Here is a 27,332-nt window from a genome sequence, read left to right on the forward strand (position 1 = left end):
TTCTGCTTTGACTTTTAGAAAAGGTGAATGTCTCATTATTTTCCTTCATTCATGTAGCCATAAAGCGTAGTCATAACGGGCATGGACTTGAGGACCTGTCTTTAAGTGGTGTCAGCTGTTGAATCTGTGTTGGGTTATTTTAACTTTGTCTCTGTTTCTCTGGAAGGTTATCTCCAGTACCAAATTTGTAAGGTTGTTGTGAAGATTAAACAAAATTGTACTTTACTCGATAGATGGTAAATCAGAATAAGCTACCTAAATCACAGATTACCCATATAACTTTAATCTTAATAGTCACTTTCAATCCTATTTTTCCAGTAAATATTTTCTAGTATTATAAAATATAACTTGTAAATATTGTTGTTACTTGTGCATTATTTCATCACACCTTCATTTTCAGGTAACTTTGCCCTTTTCCCTATACTCAAGATCTTAATCTCTGTTGTTATGAACGTTTTCTGATTAACTGGTTAAAAAAAAAAAGACCCCGATTTTTCCCAGTTTCTTTAAAGTAAACATTAATAAACCACATACAGCTACTTAAAAGAGATTGACATCTAGCTCTGCTATGCCTACCAGCTGCTGGTTTTTGATTACTGCCTTCTTAAACCAGAGTGAAATGTACGGACCCAAGTGGTTTTGTGATTTTTGTGATTGGGGTGGGGTGGGAGGTTGGGTGGGCTATTTTTTTTGCTCAGGTTCTTTTCTTCATGATGATTGAACCCAATGACTCCACTTCTTAGCCCCCCCACCCCTACACCCCCTGCCAGATTTTGCCAGTCATGTCATTGTGCTTGTGGACACGCCTTCTAGAGCTGATAGCATGTCAGACACTGTTAGAAGAGCCTTAAACATGCTATGTAATAGTAAAAACCTAAATTTACTATTATCTTTGAGCTGCTTGGTTGTTTTAGTGCCTGTCTCAGCACCTTTCAGTGCCTCACTTTTAGGGAAACTTAAAGGTTATTCATTCCCATTTTAAAGTTTTGCTTTTGAAGTCTTTGCCATTCTGACTTAAGCCAGAATGACTTTTATTCAGATTAGTGTTTGGGGCTAGAGTGGGGGTGGGGATCACAGAAAATAGGGCCTGAGTGGTCTTTTTAGGATGAGGAAACTTTTCAAAAATTGGATTGTGGTAATGATCGCACAACTCAGAAAATTTACTGGCAATGTTACTTACATGCTTCAAATGTGAATCCTGTAGTGTGTAAATTATACCTAACTAAAGCTTAAAGGAATGATTTGGTACAAGCAGGTTGCCTTCTGTTCTGTTTTGTGTAGTGTTGCTCCGCTATATCTGACCTACCCAAGGCCTAGTCATTATCATCAGGTATATATAGTCGTTCACACCTGCAGTTCCAGGTGCTTTTTTACTTTTCTCTCTTCCTCATTAATCTCAAAAATTACCCATTAATAGGCTATTGGCTGATAATGCTGCAGGTGATCTCTGAAGATGCTGAGAGCTTTACTAAAGGTATTCTGGTAACTGCGAGTCAGAGTGACCAGTCGGCTTACGTCCATCAGAATGAGAGCTCCTCCAGACACACAGTAGGCGCGTCATAGCAGGAAGGCAGGGGGGTCTTCCAGTAACTGTATTCTTTGCTTTTCAAGGTAAAAGCAGTAGTCTCATGCGAATTTCTCCTATCCTTGCTGTTTAGGGTCCCTGTGAAATGGCATTGAGATGCTGTTTGAAGTGGTAAAACTTGGATGAATCCTGAAATCCAGACTGGCCTTTCATTTCATTCCTTAACAGAGTGCAGTTATTCTCTCTGGGAAGGACGGTCAGGAGCGCTCTTTTAAAAAATGCGCTTCTAGACTCTCTGAGGGGAGAGGGGCCAGGTGCTCATATTTTGACAAAGCCTCCCAGGTCGCTGTGAGGCTCACCCTTTGTTAAAAAACACTGTTTTATAGTAAAACTCACATTTAAAAACTATAGTACTAAAAATTAAATATTCATTAGCAGTGGTTTTTATAGTAAAGCTTCCCTGATCACATTATTTTGTTTTACCACAAGTATTCTTTCAGTCTTCTTGATAAGTGATTACAGCAGTAACAGTAACAGTTGCTGTGTAGTGGGCTCTTGCTATTTTGTTTAAGAAGTTTGCCTGGGTTTTCTCATTTAGTTCTCACAACTATTCTCTGATGTAAGCTCTTTATCCATATCTGTTAGACTGAACGAAGCCCCAGGAGCTGCGTCTAGACGAGGTCATACAACTAACTCCTGGAGCGCCCAGTCAGGGTTGGAACCTAGCTAGCATTTGACTCCAGAGCCGCCTCCTGTCACTACTGCTCAGCGAGGGAACTTGTTGCTGCTTGCAGCAGTCAGTAACCTCTCAGGGCCAAAAGAATTGACTGCTCACATCCAAACTTCAGATCCCAGATCTCGTTCTCGAGACGGAGCCTGTTGGGCAGATCCTTCTGTCAGTGTTCCCATGTAGCAGTGTAGAAAGGCACACCCACAGCCCGTAGGACTCAAACGCACAGATCAGCGCTGCGCTGCTTCCCCTATCGGCGCATGCCAGCTCAGCCTCCCTTTTTTCTCTTTCAGTGTTTGCATAGTATTTTTTTTTTCTTCTAAAGTTGGCAGTAATTGCATTAGTGATTTGAACTTTATGGTCAGGGTTTATTTGGTACATTCATGGAGGGCATGGCCATTGTAATCGCTTTCTGTTGCAGTGGGTCAGATGTAACTCAGAACTCATTTTCCTGTTACAAGCCATGGACTCTCTTAATACCTAGTAATAACTTAGTTTTGATTAATTTATGTTCTTTGACATCAGTTTCTATAGCATACTACCAAGCGTTCTCTTCCCTCCTTAATAAAAAGTTTAATTAGAGACTTTGTAAATTGTGAAACATTTGATTCAAAGTAATCCTTCATGGTGGAAATACTGGCTTATTTTATCAGCTGCACTAATTTTCGTTGCGTATCAGCATTTTTTCCCTGTGTGCTCTTCCTATAGACAAAGAGTCCACATTCATTAAGAACTGTGTGTTAAGCTAAATTGTTATACCTTTGAACAGTGTTTACAATTTTGTGTTGCTAATAACTGAGGTAGGTGATGCCCTGACTTTATAGGAGGTAAATGAAATCTGGAGGTTACGCGTCTTGTTCCTGGTCTTGGGTGCACAGCTGATGCTGAAACTCAGGCTATCTGGGGCCATTGCTCATTCACTCTACTCCTTGCACCTTGCCCGTCTCCACCAAGACGTCATTCATTCACAGTTGACTTGACATTATTGTTCTTCACAGCAGTACTGCTAAGCGGCTTGACATTTGTTGGTTTTAGTTGTGTGGTGGAGGAATCACGGTGTCGGCTGTAGTTTATACCCAGGCAGACTTCTTTCTGATGGCCGGTCTTCCTCTCTTCGGCCATGTTCTGAATTTAGGTGCAGTGCCGTTTTCAGAACAAGTACCAGGATGTGGAAACAGACAGACTTATACTTGTGCTGGTTTTTTTTTTTTTTTTTGAATTGGGAGTTTCCTGGGTATCCTTGAGAAATCTTAAGTTCATTTTATGTGCTGGGTTCTGGGCCACCTGCCTTGCATTTTGGCCTGTTACTGACATTTTATGACACGTCAGTCAGACTTCACGTGTTGATGAGACAGTCCCGCCTGGGTGGAGGCCGTGCAGTCCAGCTGTGTACATGAAGTTCCTTTCATCTTTGTTGCCTCTCATTTCTTTTCTGTGTTGCACCATGTACGTCTGATTTTTTATTTTTCTCATTTTTTTTTCTTTTAGTGAATGGTAGTGTCTAGAAAGGGTATGTCCCTTCAAGAGAGAGGTGCCAATGTCCAACCGGCCTAATAACAATCCAGGGGGGTCACTGCGACGTTCACAGAGGAACACCGCCGGGGCCCAGCCACAAGACGACTCGATAGGAGGAAGGTATGTATTTAATGGTAATTTGAAAGGAATTGGGTATTTTTAAAAACCTCGACTGGTTCTCTACAAGTGGGTAATTTTACCCTAATATTTGAGCCAATAATAACACAGACTGGACTTCATAGTGATTCTTTAACCACCCCCCAAATATGGGAGGCTCAAAAATTAGTTCAGTCACCAGCACCATCAGAAGTGTAACTTAGGGCTGTTAGCATGTGGTATGTCGGGTCTGTTCGCCCTTTCTCTTCACTACCCTAAACACATACTGCAACGCATCTTTCAACCATTTGTGGTCCCTTTTTGTATGTCTTGACTTTTAATTTATTTACCTTATTGAGAGGAAATTTCATTTGTTTTTAGGAACTTGAGCTTTGGTATCTTGCTGCTTTTGAGGCTTTTTTTTTAAAAAAAAAATATATCTGTGTGTGTATATATATAGGTATATATAATATAGTGATGCTGATGGTTGGTGGGACAGTCTTCCTTGCATTTTCTTAGTGATCTGTTGTTCAGCTGGTCTTCTTAACGTTGAAGTAATTGTCCAGGCGGTATAGTGTAAAGAATCAAATGCATCCTCTTGATGTAAAATTCTGAGTCTGAGTTAGCCAAGGACGATCATTTTTATATGACATGCAGAACTTTACTAGTGTGACCTCCTTCCCTGATCCATACATTAATCATAGTTAGCTTGCAGTAAATAGTGGCTGAATTCCACGATAGCTCTGGATGCTGCATATCGTAGGCACTATTATGTATATATTGTCTGGTAAATTTAAAAGCACGTGAAAGGTCAAATGTAAAGACTCAGCTGAACACACGTTGATGTCAGGTTGTTGTGGTGGAGGCCTGTAGACTGAGGCTCCCTTGCAAGGGTCTGTCTCTGCCGTCCAGGGGTTGTGTGACTTTTCATTACTTTTCACAAACTCAGTGTTGTAGTCCAAACACAAGGGATACCTGTTTCATGGGGTTGTGTGTTAACATTAGGACTGTAGCTTGTTAAACCCTTAACACAAAGCTTGGTACAGAGTTCTGTTCCAAAATTGCTTTTTACTTTTTTACATTCAAATGATTCCTTGGAGCAGCCATACTTTAGGTTGGTGATTTAAAGAACACCATTCTCCCATTAGAAAACTGTTACATCTTTAGAGAATTTTGACCATACAGAAAAGCAACTGCGTCCGCAGTCACTAATGAACACTCGGCACTGATCTGCTTCTCCGTGCCTGTATACGGCTGTGCGCGCCCACAGTGAGTATGCACATCTGTGCGCGTGGGTAGCTGTACCTGCGGACAGCTGTACTTTGAAACATCACTCATGTTACCTTTTGACCGTGATTCTTGACTGCAGAACGCTAGGGCTGCCACCTACCACATTGCTTCTGAAGTCCGGTGATGTTTCAGCATTATCTTTGTGTGTCAGTGTTAACATAAATGTATTTGCATACCTTGTTCTATTATGTATTTGAGAACTATTAGCATGAAATAAGTGGAAGTGGTTAATACTAGAGATTAAGATGCATTAGTTGAAATGAGTTTAAACTACAGTTGGTTTAACTCGGACTTATAGAGTGGTAAGTCTCTTGCAAGTAGTTTGAGCTTTAAGCCCTCATATGCTTAATTTTGAAGGAAAAGAGCAGGAAACATGCTAAAGACTATAAAGCAAACGTGGCTGGGGGTTAATAGCTTTACTTTGCCCCCTCTCGTAGCAATGTAACCCCATTTAGCGCTCACAGTTTAATTATTTCCATGTTTCAGAAAACATTTCCCACCAGAGTATGTACCACAAAGCTCATTTACCTTTTTAAAACCTGGTATTACCATTTCCTGTATCATTAAAAATTGTTTAAATATTTTTTTGGTCTTTATGTTCTGAACCATCATTTAGTAATACGATTTTTTTTCTTCTTTTATGTGACATTGAAATTTAGAACTTCAGACTTTTTAGATCTTATCCATTTGAGTAAGAATGCACATTAGAAGATAACTTGCTGGTCTGAATTTCATTTTGCTCTCGAGACAGCTCAACTCTTCTGCTTATGTTGGAGTCTCAGAACTGGAAGGGGTCTTCTCAGCAAGCTCTGGACTGTCTCTGTGACACCATGCTGGTGTGAGCTTTCCCAGTTACGGTCTAGCTAAACTTTGCGAACCCGGGTGGTCTCTGGGTGGGAGAGGACCCATCTCACTAGGCGAGAGTAGTACAGCCTTTTCTGATTCCTACGGCTTAGCTTTCCTAAGTAAAACACTGATTTTGTGGCTTTTGTTTCTTTAAAATCAGGGACTGGTCTTAGAAAGGTGTTCTTGGTGATACAGGAATTCATGTAATGGCAGTGACTATCACCATCTATTACAAATAGCATCAGTTGAGTGTTAATTGAAAACAACTTTTACACAGTCTATCAGTTGAAATTCACAGAAAGCTGTGTGCTAGGTGTCTGATTCCTGTTTTCCAAGTGTATTAGTTTGCTCCTTTTTGTTCCACTTGTGCCTGGACTTGGTGTCTGTCCTCTTGACTACAAAGTCATGGCTTCCATTGTTATGCCAACCCCTTGATCCATCTGATGGACTTAAGAGGAGGGTATGGGACTTTTACAACCGAAGAATACCAACCCATTCCACTTAGAATTTAAGTGGTGGTTTTTCCCTGCTAGAATATAATTCATTCATTCTTGACCCACCATTTTCCTATGAACTGGCATTAAGCTATCTTGGAGTAGCTTGCTTCCTTCCATTCCTGCCCTTTATTTTGTTTTTTAACTATGTGTAGTTGTCACCCATCTTTAAGATGAAAGAATGTTGGTTCTCTGGGGTCTTTTTATTTCTCCTCATTATTTCCTCTTTGCTTTTTCACCCACTCTTCATAATTGAACTAGGTGTCTGTTTTTCTCTTCCCCTTCCCTTGATAATATTTTGGTCGATAGCTTGTTCGTTCCTTTCTCTTCTGTTGTCTTTTCCTTTAGGACGTCTCTCCCTTGCACTGCTGTCTTGGCTGCTCACAGGGATGCTTTCTAGCCTTCCCCATCAGCACAGGTGTCCCTAGGCTGCCCTCCCTGTGGAGGCGGCTTCTTCATTACGTCGTGCTTTTTCTTGTTTTTCTCAAATAGCAGTGGTGGGAGCGAGTTCAGTTTTAAAGCAGCTTTGGTAGAGATCGTGTTTGGTAGTGATAGTTGCGTCATCATTTTTTTTTTTTTTTAAACATAAGAACAGAAAATTGGGACGCTTCAGAGAAATGAAAGAAAATGAGATTTTTACTCAGTCACCCAGAGATGAGCATGGTTAATATATATTCTAGTCCATGATTTTCTTGGATGTGAAAACGTAAGATTTAAATTTGCACCTGATAGTGGGTCCCCTTACCCACCTACCCCTTTTTTCTTGTTAAATATATTGTATACATTTTGGAATAAACTTTAAGAACTAAAATTTATATTTTTTAAATAAAGTAGTGAACCTTTAATCTCACAACACTGAATTATTAATGTTAGATTGGCTAAACTGAGAGGTTAGGAAAATTTTGCCAAGAGTTAAACTTTTTGACCTTAAAAGTTTGAGTATGTCTCTGGCTTTGTCAGGTTAAATTCCTGAAATGGGTTTGTAAGACCAATGGTATGAGTGATTAGGAAACTGGAAACCGTTTGCTGAGTTGTCTTTTAGAAAGATTGAGCCACTTAATCTTTTTATTTGACTTCATTTATACGCTTAACTAAATGCTTTGTGAGTCACCATTTCTCTGAGTCCTAGCCAATATAGCATACTATTTTTGATGAAATTTTGTGGAAAATAGGAGGCCTTTGGTTACAGTTATCTTTTCTTTAGTTCCTGTAGCGTCGAAGATCTTCCCACATACTGCCCGGTTTTGTTTTATGAGTTGCTTGCTTGTGCCCTTGTCTTGTTCTTTTGTGAGCGCCTTTTATGGAAAGGGTATCGATGTGTTAATTAACTTGGCAGGTATTTTACCTCATTTTATTACTTGTTATGTTTTCTTTTAGTTTATAGAAGTTTTAAAATTAGATAGTCAAGTCTACCAACTGTTGCACCAACCTTTGCCTTCTCCATCACAAGAATAACTTTCTTAGTTCTGTTATGGCTCAATTTTTTTCATTTTACTAGTCTTGTCATTTTTTTTTTTTAAGATTTATTTATTTGTGCATACAGTACTGGGGTATAGGCCAGAGGCTCAGGGCGGTGAGAGGCTTCACCAGAGACAGAGTGGGGAGCAGAACAGGCAGACCAGTGAAGTCCACTGCTGAGGGGAGCAGCGGGCGGGTCAGGAGAGGTCTGCCGCGCCATGTGGTCACCTCCGGGGCAGGCGGGAATCGAACTCATGTGGAAGTGGCTTTAGCTTGTCAGTGCTGTGCTTTAACCCGCTGCGCCACCAGGGAGGGCCGTCATTTTTTTTTAATGGTTGAATCCATGTCTACTCCATCTCTCCCAAAACAAAAAAAAATTGTTTTGTCTGCAAATGCTTTAATAATTACTGCTAATGGTGTAAAAAAGCTGTTTTTTGGTCTGACTTACCAGTTAAAACTTTTTGTTAACATGATCAGAGCAGGGGCTTATTTTATTTTATTTTATTTTATTTTATTTTATTTTATTTTATTTTATTTTATTTTATTTTATTTTATTTTTTGGTCAGCATTGATTACACAGAAGGGCTGTTTCAAAGGAATGGGGTAAGACAAGCACAAAAGGAACATAAACATCACCCAGAGATAAGTCTCTGTCACATTTTGATGTTTAGTTGTCTTTAAAATATAATTTACCATGTGACTGATGACACCTCATTTAAAGGTTTGAATACTTCATTTATACTCAACATTTTCTGAAGTCATTGTGGTGTTTTGGTGTTTGCTTACAAATGACTACATGAACTTCAGGAATGAATATACATACTTTCCATGAGTACTTTTTAGTGTAGTTAGATGGACGGTTGTGTGGTAGACACAAGGTTTAAGTTTATTAAATGCTTGTATTGTAGACATCTCCTAGTAGTCCTTGAGGGTGTAGATTTCCAGGAATGAGATTGCATGGCTTACTGGAGGGTTTTATATATATATATTATATATATATCTATGGTTAACTTGTTTCACAGTCCTTCCCTCTCCCCACACCCCAATCAGGAAAAGGATGTGTGTGTGTGAGTGTGTGTGTGTTTTTCCTCATCTTTGTTACTTTTTGCATTTTCCTGCTAATTTGATAAAGAAGATTGCCTTAATCTTAACCTTATTAGTGTTTCTATAGTAATGAAATTAAACATTGGAAAAGTAAGTTTGAGTGAGATCTGAATGAGAACCCTATTGGATGTGAATGTGTTAGTTTGCCTGTGTTGTTAACTGATTATTAATCTCCCTTCGTGCTGTTCTACAGCTGTCCCTCTTGGAACAGCTGTGCTCCTTTGCTGAGAGGTCTCTTCTAGTTCTTCATCTAGGCACTTTAAATGCTAGTTACTTTTTCCCAGTGTGGTCTTATCCTGCTCTTGGCTACCCACTGCCTAACGCTTTGACAAAGCTGGGGCAATCTGCAGCCCTTTCCTTGAGGAGCTCAGTTATGGGACTGGAGTTGCCAAAAGATCACTGGTGGAAGAAGCTAGAAGCCTAGAAGCCTTCCCCTCTTCGGCGGCAAAGAGAAAATGTGAATTTGAAATTGCCGCCTGCATGACTCTTGCTTTTGTGGGAGATGTCCAGGCAGAGAAAGGAAGTATTTTAGAGAGAGTATGTTTGTAGTAAAGTTTTTACAAGTTTCAGGTCCTTAATGTTTCAGGGCTGTGCGGACTCTGCCTTCTCTAGACTTAGTGATGTGGCTGCTATTTTAATTCTTGGGTGTGTGTGTGAGTAAACCACTTCTGGCTTCAGTTAAGAATCTTGCCTTCATTTACTTGTACTACAAACTCGTATAAGATTGTTTTCAACCATTTGTAGACACTATGCTCTTGAGCAGCGTGCTAGCTGGTGTCACAAACCATTCCAGCCGAGTGGAGGGACTGGGCACGTGGGTGATTAGTCTGGCAAGAAAGATTCTAGCACTCGCTTGTGGATCTGGGTTCTGAACACGGAGGAAGCAGGTGCAGAGCAGAGAGTGCATGTCAGTGGTATTTTTTTACTTCATACCTGGAAACGTTAGTTATTTCCAGAGTTTTGATGTTATCTAAATTTTCTGTGAATCTACTTTGTAAGTAGGTGTTTCCACAAATACTAGTGTGGGGTAGAAATAAGGAAACTTAACTTTCTTCAGATTTTTAGGCATGGAAATGTCACTTCCTTTTTTTGAAGTGGTCATGGAAAGATTGTTGGAATGAAGTGGTGGAAAGAGGGCTTCGTTAAAATGAGGTTGTGAGATCACGCCATAGTGTTAGCGCCTGAGCACCAGTCATGTGGACATAATGACACTCATGCTGCTAGAAAATGTGTCTGTCCTGGGTCACTTGCAGGTTTTGCTATGCACCTGCATGTTCGGGCGCATCTTCAGGTCCACTTGCTGGGCCAGGAGGCTCTTGGGAACGGCCCCTCACTCTCTGAGTGGTCTGAGAATCCTGGAAGTGGTTCATTTCCCTCACGTTCCCTTGACCAGGATGAGTTACGTGACTGTGGGGGACCTCTGACTGATTAGGCAAACACCATCCTGCCCTGTGTCTGGAAGGAGGAAGACAATATTTGTAAACGGCATATTATAGCTACCACCGACTACTTAAACATCATTTTTTATTTTCACTTGGCATTTACTCAGCGGATCAGTTTTCCTAAATTCTACTTAGTGCCAGCTCGCCTTTAGCATGTGTGTTCTCTGCTGCTGCTGAACCAGCATGAGTGTTTTTAATAATTGTCGTGCATCCTTCAGTCTTTTTTTATCCTGCCCTCCACTTAGATGAAAATTGAGCTTCTTCATCTTTGGGAGGGAAAGGTGGTTAAGGTGAGACTTGATGTGGTAGGAAAATGACTTCCTTGTTTCTCATGGTGAAATCGAAACTGCTTTAAACCATTTCTGCTAGAGGCGGCAGGTGACTTGCAGTCGTGCCTGGCGGAATGGTGTTTGGGCACGCTGACGCTCACCTAATGAGTGGGCAGCCGCAGGACCCAGCCAGGTGTTTTCACTCCAGTCTCAGCTGCTTCGGGAATGCTGAGAGGCCGGGGCCTGTGGGCAGGTCATGGCCTTGTGCTCAGGGGGCCCTGGCGGCCTTGGTCTAGGGAGCAGCAGGGGCTACGCACTTCCAGTTGGAGGGACACATGGGGTTCTTATATACTCATGTGACATTCTCTAGCCTGTGAAGTTTTATGTCTAAGATGTTGTATAATTTTCTTTACAGTATCTATTTCCTGTGTTAGTCATCAGAGCTGAAAGTGTGTCCAAAAGTCGTATCATACGCATGTTGGCAACTTCTGTGACATCAGTTGCCCTACACTTGTGTCCTATCCCTGATAGTGTATGCACTGAGATTTTTTCCTGTCTCTCTCTATATGGAGGGAATCTGATTTTTCACATCATGTAGTGCTTTCCCAGTCTTGGAATCCTTTCTAAAAGTCAGTTAAACAAAAAAAAAGAAAAAGAAGAATATATCCAAGTGCTTCTTCAATTACTGAACATCAAGTTTTAGCCTCATGTATGGAAGGGTTTTTTTCCCCCCTAATACAGAAAGCAGGAGGGTAAAAAGAAATGGTGGTGATTATTTTCTTTCATTTTCTCATATGCTATCTCCAAAGCTTTAGCCATTTACTTTCACGTACATACAGTTGGGCAGAAATACCAGCATCTCTAGGAAAAATTGAATGACTGCAGATGCAGGCCTTTATTTTAACTACTGAGTCCTTAAGTATAGCTATAGGGTTTCAGATTTAGGGGGACAGATACCTAATCAGCCACACCTTCCTTGGCTTTGGGGAATGGAGGAAGTGGTAGTGTGATTTGGGCAAATCTCATTTTTTACATCTTTAAAACGGAATTACACCCATTATGGATGTCATTTGAGGATTAATTTGGGTAATGAAGTTAATGAATTAATATACTACATAATCACGACTTGAAAAACATTCTGTGATCACCCTAGTAAGTTTTTAGCCAGTGATTTATAAAAGCCAGTGTAACTCATGAGATACTTAGTATTGCCATCACTAACCTGCCACTAATCACTAATTTATGTTTTAGTGTTTACACTTTTCACCCAGCTACTTTGTGAAATGTGAGGATGAAAGTAAATTGAGCCATAAAGGTTTCCTTTGGGGGTGGTGTGTGTGTGTGGGGGTGTTTTCCTATGTTTTTTGTCTACATTCAATCCCCCTCTGCCTTTTTTCTTTCCAAAGTAATAGAAGTGTGGTAGTTTATTCACCCATTCTCAATATACCCAGACTGGTGAGTATAGGACATTTTTGCTTCTGGCCGATTGCTTCTAACCCTGTCAGCACCTTACTACAAACTGTTACTGCGGATATAATCTAGATCCTTCTGCAAGGCAATGAAGGCTCTAACTTTTACTGTCAATCTCATGTCCTAATAAATCTCTGTGCTCATGGACATTTGTTATCATTTACCAGACCCGGTGTAGATTTCAAAATTTCCTGCCTCTACCTTTGCCTCTCTCTACACTCCTTTTGATAAGAACGCTCTTTTCCTACAGCTTTTCTTCCTTCAGAGTTTAGTTTCACTGCCTGTGGTCTAGAAAGCCTATAATTTCTCTCTGTTGGGAACTTGGCACAGAACATGGTAGATGGCTCTGCTTTGTCAGATTCTGACCCCTGGGGTCAGGGACTGGACTGTTGCTCACCCACTTGGGACTCGCTTGTATTGGAGTTTGCTGCGCGGACTCTGTAATGTATATCACATAATGTGAATTTTTGTATTTGGTCTCCCTGTAGTATCTTGGAATAAATTAAAAGATATATATAAAGTACCCTACGTTTAAAAGCACCAATACAATGTACAAACATTTTATGAAGGTTAAAGTAAAACTTTGATAACTTTGTAGGTAAATGCCTGGGTATGTGGACATGGAGTAGCAGTGTATTTAGATGGTTGCATGTCTGTTTGGGTTCACTGAATGTTACTGCTACACCAGACTGAAGAGCATTTATATTGTAGACTTTATAAAAAACGATGACTGATATTGGTAAAGTCGCAAAAACAAAATCATTTGTTGCTTCCCATGTATTCCTGGTAACTTTGATATATTTGAAAGTCATGCCAAACAAATCTGAGATGAGAAATAAAATGTTTTTTACCTGTATCATGCCAGAATTCAAATTTTTCAGTGAGATTTCCATGTATTACCAAGACGATTTGAAATAAATGGGTCATAGAACAAACTTTTGTTGTCTGACTATTCTGTATAATACATGACACCTTCAACCTGTCGTCCCTAGGTGTAGTTGTAGGTTCCAGATTTAGGTCGCTAAGTACTAACGGCTCTCTTGTTCTCCAGCACCTTTCCAAAATGCTGCCTAGTGGAAGAGCCACTCATGTTTAAAAACTGATTGTAAGTTAAGTAAGGAGTTCTTTACTTTGAATTGTACAGACTCATTTGGCTAGCAGTTTCCCTTAACAGAGTCATACTATCATCTTCTCTTTTGTAACTAAGTAGAGAAACAGTACATTTTTACAAGGAATATTAGTGTGGTTTTGGTATAAAGTAGTGTAAGTCAACTTTCCACTTGGTTACTGAAAATCAGTGTCTTAAGGCGTGCATTTTATGGCATTATAAACAAAGAATTGAAACTGTAATGTTATAATTGTGTAAATGAAATGTAAAACAAAAATATGTGTGTATCACAAACAGATTTGGTCATTATGCCATGAATAATTTATATATGATAACAGGTACATGTGGTTAAGTTCAACCAAATATGGCTAGCACATAGAAATTAAGTCCAAACAAAATATAAGAACCTGTAATGCAAGCATTTCCCTTACTTTGCTTAACATTAAGACAAAGAGTGTTCTCTTTGATGCAAAGTTTGGCTTACTTTAAATTTTCCATGGGCTTAAGTGGTTTTTATTTGTTGGGATTACCAAAGATTTTACTAAATAGCAGTAAAAGGTAAATTACAGCATCTAGGAGGACAGTTAAAACAGGTAGCCTCAGTCAGTAAGAGATGTGGAAGACCTGCTTTCAAGTTAATCCTGACCCACATAAATCCAGAGTTGATTGTTCTGTTGGGGATTAGGTGTCTTTATTGTGAGTTGCCCATATATATATTAAGATATGATGCCAGTATAAAGTGGAAGTAGTATGTTGGATCATAGGGAGTTTTGTATTAATATGTGAACTGAAATGGGGACAGTCTTTAACTCAGTTAAAGAGAAGGATTTGGAAAATATGAAGATCTTCTGAAAAACCTGAAGATCTTGCAGAGATCATTTAAAGAAATCATTTAATGTAAGAAATTGCTAGTGCACTGGCTTCCAAAAGCGCCACACTTTGCAAGGTGCTAAACTCTCAGGAACCTCAAAGCCTTTACTTATCCTTTATATACAAGAAAGAAAAGACAAAAAGGAAAAGTCCTCTCTGGATTGTAAATTTAGTTCTGTTGTAATTCATCTTAAAACAAGAAATACTTTTAAAAAGACATTTAAAGGAGAAAATACAAAAACCAGGTTGCAGAGTGAGCCCCTGTGATTCTTGGTGCAAGTGTTAGTGGGCCTTTAATCATTCTTTAAAGTCGATTTTGGAGTTAGGACTCAGAATAACATAGGCTTGAATTCTCTGTACACAGGCTTATTTCCACCATTTGCTCAGTTAATTTTAGTGGCTGGCTTTGCAGAACATGAGGTGTTTTTGTTTTGTTTTTTCCCCTGGAACCCCCAGAGGATGACGTGGAAACTCTGCATGTAAGCCCATGCCTGCCCACCCCCATCCTAGTCTGTAATTTACTAAGTGGGCTCACCGTGCCCCATAGGAGCCTACTGAGTTTTACTTGTTATTCTTGTAAATTTGATTAATAGTATATGTAATTTTCACTGGATTATGCTTTTTAATAAAAATGTTGGGCAGTCAGGTTGGATAAATGAGGGAGTTGGTGAAATGAGCGTCAAGGAAGGAAGCCTCAAGGCTTGCTTGGCTCTGAATACCGTGACATTCTAGTTTGCTATTCCAGATGAGGCAATATTATTTCATGGAGATTTAATTTGCAGAATTGTGAAAGTTACTAATATATAAATGTTCATAAAAAAGTAGACACCTCCCGGCCTCCCCTCAGGCTCTGTGTTGTTACTTTGTGGCCCTCTGGTAGCCTGTTTCTCTTGTGCTCAGCCAAGCTGGGGGAAAGTTTTTACCCATTTGCCTACTGCCTTCCCTCCACCCCCAATAAAATTTCAAATTTAGCCCATCACTGTGCCTGTTTATTTGTTTAATGTATACCTGTTTTTCTGACACTAAACACCATTGCCCACGGAGATGAAGGCACCCTTTGCAGAAAATACGCTAAGATTGTGCTCAGCAGAAGGAAAGTAATGACAGTATTTTATATTTTAAAATATATTTTAATTAGTCCTCAGTGTAAGATCACCCACTAAAATTCAGTGAATATCACATCTAGTGACATTCAGTAGTACAGAGTGAATGTTTGAAGCCAGTTTTATGAACCTCAGTTTCTATGTTTACTTTTGGGGGAACTGATAATTGACAGTTCTTCTGCTAACTTGTGTACTTCGTTGAAAGTGTCAATAAAGACAGGAAAAATGTGGTAGCATATTTGGGTGGATATAAAATGAGATATGTTTTAAGATCAGAGGACAGTTTATTTGGGTACGAAGTGGAGGACTACTCTTTACAATTTCTGTTGACAAAGTGAACTAATTTTTATTTTCATTTTTGAGACATAATAGGTTCCATTAGGACTTTTTTTTTTTTAAAGATTTATTTATTTGTGCATACAGAACTGGGGTACAGGCCAGAGGCTCAGGGGCAGCAAGAGGCTTCACCAGAGACAGAGTGGGGAACAGAACAGGCAGATCGACGAAACAGCGGGCGGGCCAGGAGAGGTCTGCCGCGCCATGTGGTCACCTCCGGGGCAGGCGGGAATCGAACTCATGCGGAAGTGGCTTTAGATTCTCAGTGCTGTGCTTTAACCCGCTGCGCCACCAGGGAGGGCCACATTAGGACTTTTTAATGATTGACAGCTTGAACACCATAAAGTTGTCTAACTGATAAAATTTTCTTTTAATATTATAATTGTAATCAAGGAGATATAGCAAGTAATGTTTTTAGTTTTGTAGTGAAACGGAGCAGAATTTATGATTGAATTAGAAAATTAATCTATAGTCAGTGATGAAAGCAACTTATGTAGAGAGCCTGAATGACAGCTTATAAGTAAATATTAAGTTTTATATTCTGAAGACAAAATGTACTTTCTTATAACTATGGAATGATTTGAAAATTTATTCAGTCTCATTTGTTGGGGTGGGGGGAAGAATTCTCAGATTTGTTAGTAAAACTAAAACAAGTAATTCCTAGTAATGAAATCTTTTAAATTTACTGGTTAAGACAAACAGTTGGTGTGCAGTGGAAGACTCAGGGAAATAAAAACTAGATGGCAGTGTATAAAAACAAGGAGAAAGCATGACACCTTCATATAGCTATACAATCTTTATTGCTTAAATGCAGATTAAGACTCTTTGAAGACTAACCTAGTGTTAAGTCATTTTGTTTTGTGGAAAACACTGTCCTACGGTATAGAACCTTAAAAATGAAACTGCTTTTTATTGCAAATCCAAGAAATGCTTTCATTGAGAAGCTGATTTCTTTTTTCAAAGTATTAAATTCTTTTGGGAAAATGGAAGGACATTAAATCTACTGAACCAAGAAACTTTAGGTCATCTTGTTGAAGAGATAGTGGAACTTTGTATATGTCAAGAACTTTGTATATGTCAAAAACTTTGTATATGTTTGGCCTCCTTCCAGATTCACTTAGCATATAATCACATCCTTAACAGCTTCAATGAGAATTGCCCTGTGAGGTCTGTAACTGTGCTCAGAGATGGTATTGGAGTAAAAACATTGTAACAAAGTAAGGTACTTTGTTCTTAATGAAGCTTTGTTTGTAGAATATGCTCTTTCATGTTATTTATGTGAAGAATGGTTACTACCTGGGAATTAGATAAAGGGCTTACATTGCTACCTCACCTGTGTAAAACCAACCAGATTTTTCTAAGTAATATATTGATGCTTGCTTGCTTTTTACTGCCTACATAAATCTTGTGTAGCCATTGCCAATTTTTTTTTTTAAAATAAGTCTACTGAATACTGTTTCTTCATGCTCCCCAATCTTGCTCTTAGAACAGTGCTGGCGTCAAGATTTAATTTAGTATAAATACAACCCACTCTTGTATCCCTAATGGAGTGATTGAATATTTTCACAATATTTTGTGGTAAATTCTTTATCTCCCTCTAGGACTTAATTTTTGATCTACCTTGGTTGATTAGTGTTTTAAATTTATAGCAAATACTACTGTATTGACTTCATGTACATTTATTATTTAGTGCTTTTAATTTTTTTTTCTTTTTGGTAAAATCAGCATGGGAACTGATTTCATTTGTCTGTACCTACTGTACCAACCTGAATTACAGTGTTCAAATCAGTTTTATAGTAGGAATCACAATTTGCCCTTTTAAGGTGGTCATATTGTCTGTTAAAAGTAGTCTGGATTTGCTCCTTGCAAAAATGTATTTGAATGTCTGCAATAAAATTGCTACAAAATTATTGCTTATTGTAACCATATATGGCTAATGCAGTGTTGCTGTGGTAATTGAAAAAAAACTAACTCTTGGGTATTGGGGGTATTGCTTCTAAGAGGGAATTTCTTTTGCCAGATTATTTGAAATAACAATTAGAGAAGTATTTGGGAAAGGGGTATGGTTAACAATGAAGAATTGGGAAGTTTTTTTGTTTTTAAATGAAAATATTTCACTTTCAGCATTGTACTTGCATCTCTTTCCTGATAGATTTCTGTTTTGATTTTCTGCTGACAGGTCACATTTAGGGCAGGCAAAACATAAGGGATATAGCCCTCCTGAGAGTAGAAAATCTAATTCTAAGGCACCCAAAGTACAGTCTAATACTACTTCTGAACTGTCAAGGGGACACCTTTCTAAAAGGTAAATCTTCACATTGCTTATACATTTTCAAGACACAATTATTTACATTTGAATCATTGGATAATATTGAAACTTATAGGTTATTCTAAAATGTTAATGTACATGTTTTCATTCCTGAGTGTAACTATGACTATCAGTAGTTTATCACCTTTGCAGTAATGTCAGTGTAACAGCCTAGACAGTAATTGTTTCTCCTTGTATAAAGAGCTGTGACGTTCCTCCTTTGCTTAGTAAACCATTAGAGGCATCGGCAGTCACCGTCGCACCATTTTCCCCTAGCTTTTTTCTTGTCAGGTCTATTAGCCAATAATATCTAAACATCTATCTAACTGATTAGAGGCTTTGGAAAGGAATATAATTCCTACTACAATATGAAAATGCCTAGCCTTCATTTTTAAAGTGTATGTGGTGATTATTTTAAGCTTAGACAGCACCGTGTTTGTGAATGGAGGCCTCAGTATTCTAGTTGCAATTGATTCTCAATCACTAAGCATTGTTTTTCTTACAAGCTTAACTCTGGTTTCAGAATGTTTGGTGTGAGTAGTCTTGGGCTAAAGAATTACACTGACTTTGAGTAGTTTACCATCTAAAGTCATACCTGCTATTATCTTTTTTTAAGTGCTTTTGCAGTTTTAAACTATTTGACAAGTTAGGTTTATTGAGTACTGTACTTAACATGCAAATGTGTGCTTTTTTTGTAAGCACTGATTTCCAAATATGTGAGAAATCAATGAGGTTTAGGCACAGGCATAATGATGGTAGGCTGCTGCTAACTCTCTTCCTTCTCTGACCTCCTAGAAGCTGCAGTTCATCATCTGCTGGCATAGTTCCACAACCAGAGGATCCAGACAGAGCCAATACTTCAGAAAGGCAGAAACCGGGCCAGGTGCCTAAGAAAGACAATTCTCGAGGAGTGAAGCGCAGTGCTAGTCCAGATTACGACAGGACCAATTCTCCTAGCTCTGCTAAAAAACCAAAAGCACTTCAGCATACTGAATCGCCCTCAGAAACGAACAAGCCACATAGTAAGTCAAAGAAGAGACATTTAGACCAGGAGCAACAACTGAAATCTACACAATTGCCATCAACGAGCAAGGCTCACACCAGGAAGAGTGGGGCCACCGGTAGTTCACGGAGTCAGAAAAGAAAGAGGACAGAGAGTTCTTGTCTAAAGAGTGGTTCTGTGCCCGAATCAGCTGGTGCCGAAGAGAGAGCTGCAAAACCCACCAAGCTGGCTTCAAAATCAGCCGCCTCAGCCAAAGCTGGGTGTAGCACCATCACCGACTCTTCTTCTGCTGCCTCTGCTTCCTCTTCGTCTTCTGCTGTCGCCTCGGCCTCCTCTACTGTCCCACCAGGTGCCAGAGTGAAACAAGGAAAAGACCAGAGCAAGGCCAGGCGTTCCCGTTCAGCATCCAGCCCCAGCCCCAGAAGAAGCAGCCGGGAGAAGGAACAGAGTAAAACTGGTGGCTCCTCGAAATTTGATTGGGCTGCTCGTTTCAGCCCTAAAGTTAGCCTTCCTAAAACAAAACTGTCTCTTCCAGGGTCTTCTAAGTCAGAGACATCCAAACCTGGACCTTCTGGATTACAGGCCAAATTAGCAAGTAAGTTTACCGATTTTTTTCAACAATTTAAAGAAAGTAACTCTCGGTCTTTCGAAAGCAACTGTTTTCAAGGTAGTCAGAGTTTTGTCCCCTTCTTTTCTTTTTCAGTCTGGCTCATTCTTAGATTTATTGCTGCCATTTATCTGTACATATTCATGTATAGTTGCTATCACAGTTAGTTTCGTGGGGACAGAGAATCTGCCTTTTTTTTCATAATTACATAGTGATGACTTAGTGTGTCTTACCCTGGTAACACTTGCTGCCTGCCTGCCTTTCTAATATCCAGACAGGATGTCAATTTGGATTTTCTTCTCACCAGGTAGCAGAATTATTCAAGTCATGAGTGGCTACTGACTTTGGTCAGAGATCAAGTGTTCTTTTCTTTTTTTTTTTGGTATCCTATATTTATTCAGTGGCAACAACTGAGCTGTTACTAGAATACATGGACTCCTGTATAAATTAAATTAAATTAAATCTTACTCACATGTCATTTGTGTTTTTAAAAGGAACTTACTGTAAAGGTGGCTACTGCTTAGGTTTCACACAATGAGCTCCAAGTCTCAGGTAAATGGGTAGGTGTATGGAAGCTTTTGAGGTTTACAATGGAGTTGAAAGAACGGATATGTGGCACTAATACATTCAGCAAAGAAACCAGCTGGATGGGAAAACGGTCTGTCTTGTACTTTTTTCCATGTCCTTTTTCCCCAAAGACTCTGAGAAGCTCACTATTCATCTTACTAGAACTGGTGATGACCCTGGTCAATTATGTGATTGTTGCAATGCTGAAGTGTTTCTTTTCTTCTATTTTAAGATACTAAAAGACAATAAGATAACACTTACGAATTTTGAAGTATTTAGTTTTTGTAGTATTTCATCAGGAAACTTGTTTGGACCATTTCGTTACCTTTTGGGTCCTTATAGAAAATTTCACAAGATATTTTGATAGAATTAGAACTTTTTCATGGTTAATGGAAGATTATATGTAGTATCTACTAGTATCTTTGTCAAAGCTCTGCTAATATTGAATCAGCCTAACCTAATTTTGAATAATGACTTCCAGTTTATTCAGTATCTGCTAAAATTTGACCAGAGTCCTATTATACACTAAATAAAATCTTATACCTAACCTGAAAAACAGACACTACATGAAGATTAAGATTTCTATATTTGAAGTCAAGAAGAAATTCCAGGCTAAAGGGGGTAGCTAACAGTTTATTGGTCCTACCAAGGATTTCTTAACAGTTGGCGTTATTTCTGTTATCTTTTATACCTCCTCTCTCTGCGTTTAAGTGAAGCGGAAATGTGTCGGTGTGTCTATAAGATGGGGTAGCTGTATGATCTCTATGACCTGTGGGCCAGGTTATGTCTGCAAGAGGTTGTGTGAAATAAACTGTCTCTTTCTGCTTCCTGGTCTGCTTCAGTTGAAGAACTCATGTTCTCCAAATCATAGTTGGGTCAGGTGAGAGCAGTGTCCTTGAATGTTTTATCCATGACTCTTCTCAGATGCCAGCTTTCTTACAAGGTCTGTTAACTATGATCTCTAACTGAAAAACTGCCCGTCTGTGGGGTTTCACGGTGACAAGGCTGTCTTCACCCAGGAAGTATTGAGCCTCCTGCTCTCAGCCCTCCTAACCCCAGCCCTGTGCCAGAGTCAACCATTCCATACATTCTGCCAAGTCACTCTGCCCGTGGTCAACTGAATTAGTTTAAAACTCAGTCCATACGCATTTTTCTTCCTTTCACAAAAATCAAAGTTTTTCATTGGTCACGGAATATCACTTCCATTTTCATGGCCCCTGTCCTAGTTCTAAGCTCTAATTATAGCCTAGCTCTTGGACTAGAAGAGGGAAGCCATCATTCACTTAGCATCTAATCAGAGCTGTATGTTTTACCATGGCAATTATTTAATTAAAAAATAAATAAATAAATAAAAGGTGCTCTGCAGTAGTTATTGAAGGAATTTCTTTCAAGGAGGTGACATAACTTGCCTTAGTGACACATTTCATAAATGCAAGCATTAGGGCTTGCATCGGTCACGTGTGTGATTCTGTGGTGTTGCTTTGCTTTTCTCTAACCATGTTCTCTGTTTTTATTGTCACAGCAATTTTCCAGGGATCCATATTACTCATTACATGTTTGCTTCTTTACTAATCAGTATAAAACTTTGTAAAACAATAGCAGGAATTTAAACATACTTGACATAGGTCATCCTATATACTCCTCATTAGCTCTGTGTGGAAGCTGCTGTTTCTGTCGGACAGGTAAGGAAGTTCAAGATCAGGGTCCTGTTCAAAAGCCATACAACAAAGAAGTGAAAGGGCCAAGAGTCAAGCATAAGGCTTCTGTTGGCAGAAGTCACTCTCCTGTAGCATTGAACAGAAAGGGGCCGAGTCTAGTCGGACTCCTGAAGCTTAAGGGCAGGGTGCATCTGGGTGCGGTCACACGTGCCACGCAGCAAAGGTTGATGCGCAGAGCAATCTTGGAAAGAAGAGCAGTGCTGTATTATGTAAGAATAGAGGGGCAAATGAACTATCTTTGGGGGACTGTCTGGGTCTAATGGGCGGGAATTTGGGGGAGAGAGCTATTAATACAAGAGCTGAGATTTCTGAATCTGAATACTAGTTCTGCTGATGACTGGGAAAAGTTTACAAGCCTCTTTGTAAAATGAACATAGCAGCTCTCTGGGAAAAATGAATATGTGAGGAGACTTAGCATAATACTTAGTACATATTTAGGGTCTACAGCTGAAGTGGAGCATCTTAAGACAGAAAGCTTACTCAGCATTTTCCTAGCTGTTGAACTCAGTGCAAGATTTCACTCTGGCTTAAAGTTCTCTTCTCTCCGATAACTTTGTGAGGTCAGACAACTTAACTGACTTCTACATAGCAGCCTAATCCCCAATCTTATTTATAAACTGATACTTATCTTCAGAAGTAGAAATGAAATAGTGCATGTGAAAAATTAAATAACGTTAAGCTGATTAAATACCATATAATGGTGAAATGTCAGTTGCCATAGTTCTCAATGGCATATGTCTCAGGAGTGTTGTTTTTTTTTTTTTTTAACTGGGGCAGATTTAGATTTAATGGATAGAAGATGACATGTGGATTTCTCATAAGTTTAGCTCAGGGGGAGAAATCAGTTAATTCTATAAAAATGGAGTAAACAGTTTGAGATACAAAGCGTTACAAGTTTAGATAGGTTACTAATTTTCTTCACATTTAAGAATGAGTGTGAACATGTTATTTAGTTAAAGACCCTTGCTAAGATATGATTGGTGAAAAAGTTTCATAGTAAGCCTTCACCCCACCCCACCTTTTTTTTTTTTAAGTAAAGAAGTAACAGTACTTTCGAACTGTATGAAAACTCCAGGTAGATATTATGCAGAGATTCTGGGTAATTGTTAACATACCATAGACATCAGGAGAAACCATGCAATAACTTGCTAACCCTAGTATTTCAACCTGATATTTTGCTGATTGGTTTGTTTGTTTTTGGATTGCCCATTGTACCTTTGGGAGACTAGTATTTGGGTGGAACTCACTTTGGGAAATGATATTATATGTTAGTCAGGCCACTTAAAATGAAGATGTTCCCAGAGTGTTGTTTTGTTGGCTGTTGACTGATGGACAAGCGCCTGGTGAGGAAATAGCGTTGGCAGGAGAGCTAGTGAAAGAGTTACTTTTGTGATGAGACTTCCGAAGCCTTGTGTCTTGCCAGCTGCAGCTGATCAAAATAGCTTGGGGACAAAGGTCCATCTTGTGTCATTTAGTGGAGTTCTTGAAAATAGCCCACGTAGAGCTACGTGACTTTTTTCAGTGTACATCAGGAAGTTTTCTTCTTAGTTGCTTAAGCAAGCAGACATTCCTGTGAACATTCATGTGGTATAAATGAAGCCAGTGAGGCAGTGTAGTGACCTAAGATTTTCAAAATGTTTTTATATCCTAGCATAATGTTAAATGTTTATGATTAGTTTCACTTCAAATGAAACCTTTTACTAACCTACCTTTTTGAAATAAGCTCATTTCGATATAAAATGTGGCTGTGTCGAGGTTAGCTGTCTGAATAGCAGGTGATGGATAGCATAGTAGCAAGTTTATGATCAAAACCTGGGTTATTCCGGAGCTTATCTGTCGGAAAATTTGAAGGTACTACCTTTCCAGTGTGATGTGTCTGTCTGTAGATCTGGTTTCCTCTTATTTTTTTGAAGTGGGCATCACGTGCACATTCCTAGCAGGGGGGGAGTAGTTGTTACCCGCTTCTTCCAAGCCTGAGTTTCATCCTTTCTGCTGACCTGCATGCAGCCTGTGACCATCATATAGAACTAGACAAGAGCCAGGAGGATGCCACCTTTTTGGGAAGGGAGATTCTTCTTAGATTGAGACTCTTTCTGTCACAACATAATGCTTTGCACCTCTTGCATGGAGGGAGGAAATAGAATAAACAGAGCAGAAAATGATTATAAGGTGGAGAATCCTGGTTTCATGGTTGGGTCTTGCTAGGATGATAGAATCAGCCCTACTGAGTTTCAAAAATAGGATTCTTTTAGCCTCATGTGGTGGCTGGGTGAGCAGCATTAAGGGGTGAGGATTGAGAGTCGAGTTTTGTGTATTATCCTTAAGGCATCTGTAATCTTACAACCTAAAAATTTTAATATGTAACCATTTTGAAAAATTTCCAAATGATTCCTAAGATTAAATGGAAACAGGTATCACTGGCATCTTTGTTAGAAGGCTTTGCTTTGTTTTATTTCCTTCGTGGATTTTAGACAATATGGTATGTGAACGTTTGTATACCAGGTCAGAACAAAAGTTATCCTGAGTGCATCATTCTGAAGTTAGCAAAAATTGCTTTTTCATATTCATGTCTGTATCCTTTAATCTATGGACACTTCTGATTCTAACATGTTTGTCATTAAAAATAACAGAAGACATCCAGAAAATACCAACGTACAAAAAGAAAACCTATAAATTCACTTAATTCTGTCACTGAGGATGATCTCTTTCTTATGTGTGTGATTTTTATTGATCAACTGTTAAGTGTAGTTTGAAGTAAAGCTCTATGAGATTTAAAAGCAGCAGTCTTCTGGCACATTACTCTTCCCCATAGCTGATTGTTTTGGTACATACTTTAGTGGTTCTAAGTTATGTGCTCATGTTTCTATTCGTTGAGATTTACTTTTTCAGATTGAGCATTGTCGTATGCTCTGTGGAAGCTTTACCCCTCCGCTTCACCCACCAAATAAATGCCTGCTGTATGGACTTCCAGTGCTCAGTGTTTGGGGTGGGCAGGTAGTTTCCATTGGGTCCAGGACCGTTTCCCACTTAACATTTTCTGATCATAATGATTTTACATTTTCTGTTAACACAGTTAATCTTGTTTTCCTTTTCCAGCAACCTGTCGCTCAACTCCAGATTCGGTTCTTACTGTCTACATCTCTTTTCCAGTCATCTACCACATGATGTTTGATTTTCCTGAGGCAGTGAGGTGCCAGCGGTTACTCCTTACACTTGGGCACGCTGCATTTAGTCTGGGGTTTTTCTTCAGCCTTTGCTTCTGTTTAGTTGTTCATTTCCAGCTCTCACACCATCTTTCTTCGTTTACTGTTCCATCTTTGATGGAACATATCTTCCACTGACTTTCTAAGAACAAGTCTTGAGATTTTTTTTCAGATTTTGAATGTCTCGAATTTTTTTTCAAGTTTTGAATGATTTGAAATACACAAGCTTGATACCTGTTTCGTATAGAGTTCTGAATTGGAAATTATTTTTCATCAGAACGTTGAAACGTTATCTTCCAGCTTTCAGAACTGGAGCTGTTGTGATTCCTAACTTGAGTATGCTGCCTACTTCCCTGAAAGCCAGCAGGGCTTTACCTCCACTATTTAGAGTAGTGCTGCTGCCGTGGACTTGTTTCCATTTCTTGTTAGCAGTCCTGGCGTCCACTGAGTCTGAACTTTCCCCCAAGACTCAGGGTACTCTTAGACAAATCAGGGTGGTTGGTCACTTATTTCCCCCTTTATTGTAGATCTTAATCGTGTATTTTCTTTGATTGCACTACCCCTCTGTAGTTTTTTAGGGGTGGGAGAAAGGGGTGGTGGGATGGCTGTTTGGTTTTGATTGTCATACTAGGAACTTTCCTCAGATTCGTGCAATTTCTGGTTATCTCTTACTCAATTTGGGGTGGTGGCTGCAGGGGGGAACCAAAAATCTAGTAATCTTTAGGCTGTAGATGAGCTTTGACTGATACTCACTGTCGAGTGATCTGATTGGGCAGTGTGTTATGAAACCTCTTCTGTCATTATTTTTAGCTCTTTTTTCTCTGGCTGGTAAAATTCCACAGGGAAGATTCTTCAGCGTCCTGCCTGGAGAGGAAGGCCAGACAGCCAGGGTTCTGGGGGCTGAGTGGGAGAGGGCCGTCTGGCATCAGTGTGCCTGTGTACTGTTGAGCCCGCTCCCTCTTCCTTGTGCTGGCGCTGGTGGACCTTTTTGCAGCCATGTTCTGCAGCTGAGCGTCTATACTTTAGAAAGAATAAAGGGCTTAATGTTTTGCTGGGTCAGGAGGGAGACAGTTACTAGCTGTGCAGGAGGAGGAGGACTGTCAACAACAGTGCTCAGTTTTGACTCTGAAGTGTTCTCAGGTACCCCGTGCCTTTGGGACTTTGCAGTGTTAATCTCACTGATTGTTTATCTGAGTTTTCTGCACTTCCAGTTTTTTGAAGTTCCAGTACATTTAGTGCTGTAGTTCTGCTTTCTATCTTCTGAAGTTGCTTTGTGATGGCTATCTCTTCTGTTCTTCCCATTCTTCTCGCTTAGACCTCGGAATCTTTCCTGAGAGGACAGTTGTGAATGCACATCTGTTCGACCTGTTTTCTCACTTTATTTCAAAGCTGGCTTTACAGAAGAGTAGGTGTTGGTTTCTGATAAGTAGGCTCCACTCTAGACTCTGGATGCATGTTAAAGTTCACCCTCAAAATGGTAAGAAAAACATTTTAGCAGACCCTTTTCCTTTCTAAAACGTATCATTTAAAATGACTATATGGATAGGCCTCATTGTAACCCATTCCCAAACTAATGAGCATTTTCATTACTCTTAATTTTTTAATTGACTGGATTCGTAATTAACATTACTATTTCCTTTTAGGACACAGGTTATTTTTCTTTGAAATATTGATGTATACTTTGAAATTGCCTCCGGAATCATGTAACTTTCCAGTCCCACTAACTGACGAAGTGCCAGTTAGATCGCTCCCTCATTTAACTGATGCCTCATTTAACTGATGCTGTGTGTTCCTGCTTCATATAGTTCCATACTAAAATTTGTTTATTGGACTGTTCCTCTTTTTCCAGTTTCTTTTTACTTAAATATAATGCCTAGATGAATATCTGCATATTGCTAGTGTTTTCTATTCTTAAGTCAGTGCATGAAATTGTGCATTGACTAGGAAATAAAAGTTTGGTTTAGAAAAATCCATTTGGGATTTAGCGCCGTATGATTTGTATAACGTGTCTTACTGTTACTGAGTGATTTTAAAGTAACTATTGGTGATTACCTTTTATATGAGTAGTTTACTTTACATTTTTGAGAAGCTACTTTAGTGGAATTAACTGTTGAGAAGGATTTATAAACCTGAAAGTAGACACATCCAGGATCAGGTCTGAAAGACCAGGAGCGGCTGCACGATAGTGCAGCCATCGTTCGTTCATTCGCTTTGCTGGGTCCAGTTTTTCCCGGAACAAAATAGCTCTTCTGATTGATCTACAGTGAACC

General features: G+C 39.3%; 1 protein-coding gene across 6 annotated transcripts in view; it reads left to right on the forward strand.

Moving 5' to 3' along the window:
* Positions 1-27,332, forward strand: part of TRIP12 (thyroid hormone receptor interactor 12) — a 129,811-nt gene that overhangs the window by 31,490 nt on the left and 70,989 nt on the right. For 4 of the 6 annotated variants that reach the window (XM_012726656.1, XM_012726661.1, XM_012726657.1 and 1 more), the window contains 3 exons: positions 3,744-3,890; positions 17,836-17,961; positions 18,760-19,562. In XM_012726656.1, coding sequence (XP_012582110.1) covers positions 3,793-3,890; positions 17,836-17,961; positions 18,760-19,562 — 1,027 coding nt within the window. In that variant the 5' untranslated portion in view covers positions 3,744-3,792. Of the gene's footprint in view, positions 1-3,743; positions 3,891-17,835; positions 17,962-18,759; positions 19,563-27,332 lie in introns of those variants that run through there. The other 2 variants (XM_004674211.2, XM_004674212.2) reach the window with 1 other exon arrangement.

The sequence above is a fragment of the Condylura cristata genome, unplaced genomic scaffold, assembly GCF_000260355.1.
Source record: "Condylura cristata isolate star-nosed mole 26May11 unplaced genomic scaffold, ConCri1.0 scaffold00002, whole genome shotgun sequence".
Lineage (NCBI taxonomy): Eukaryota > Metazoa > Chordata > Mammalia > Eulipotyphla > Talpidae > Condylura > Condylura cristata.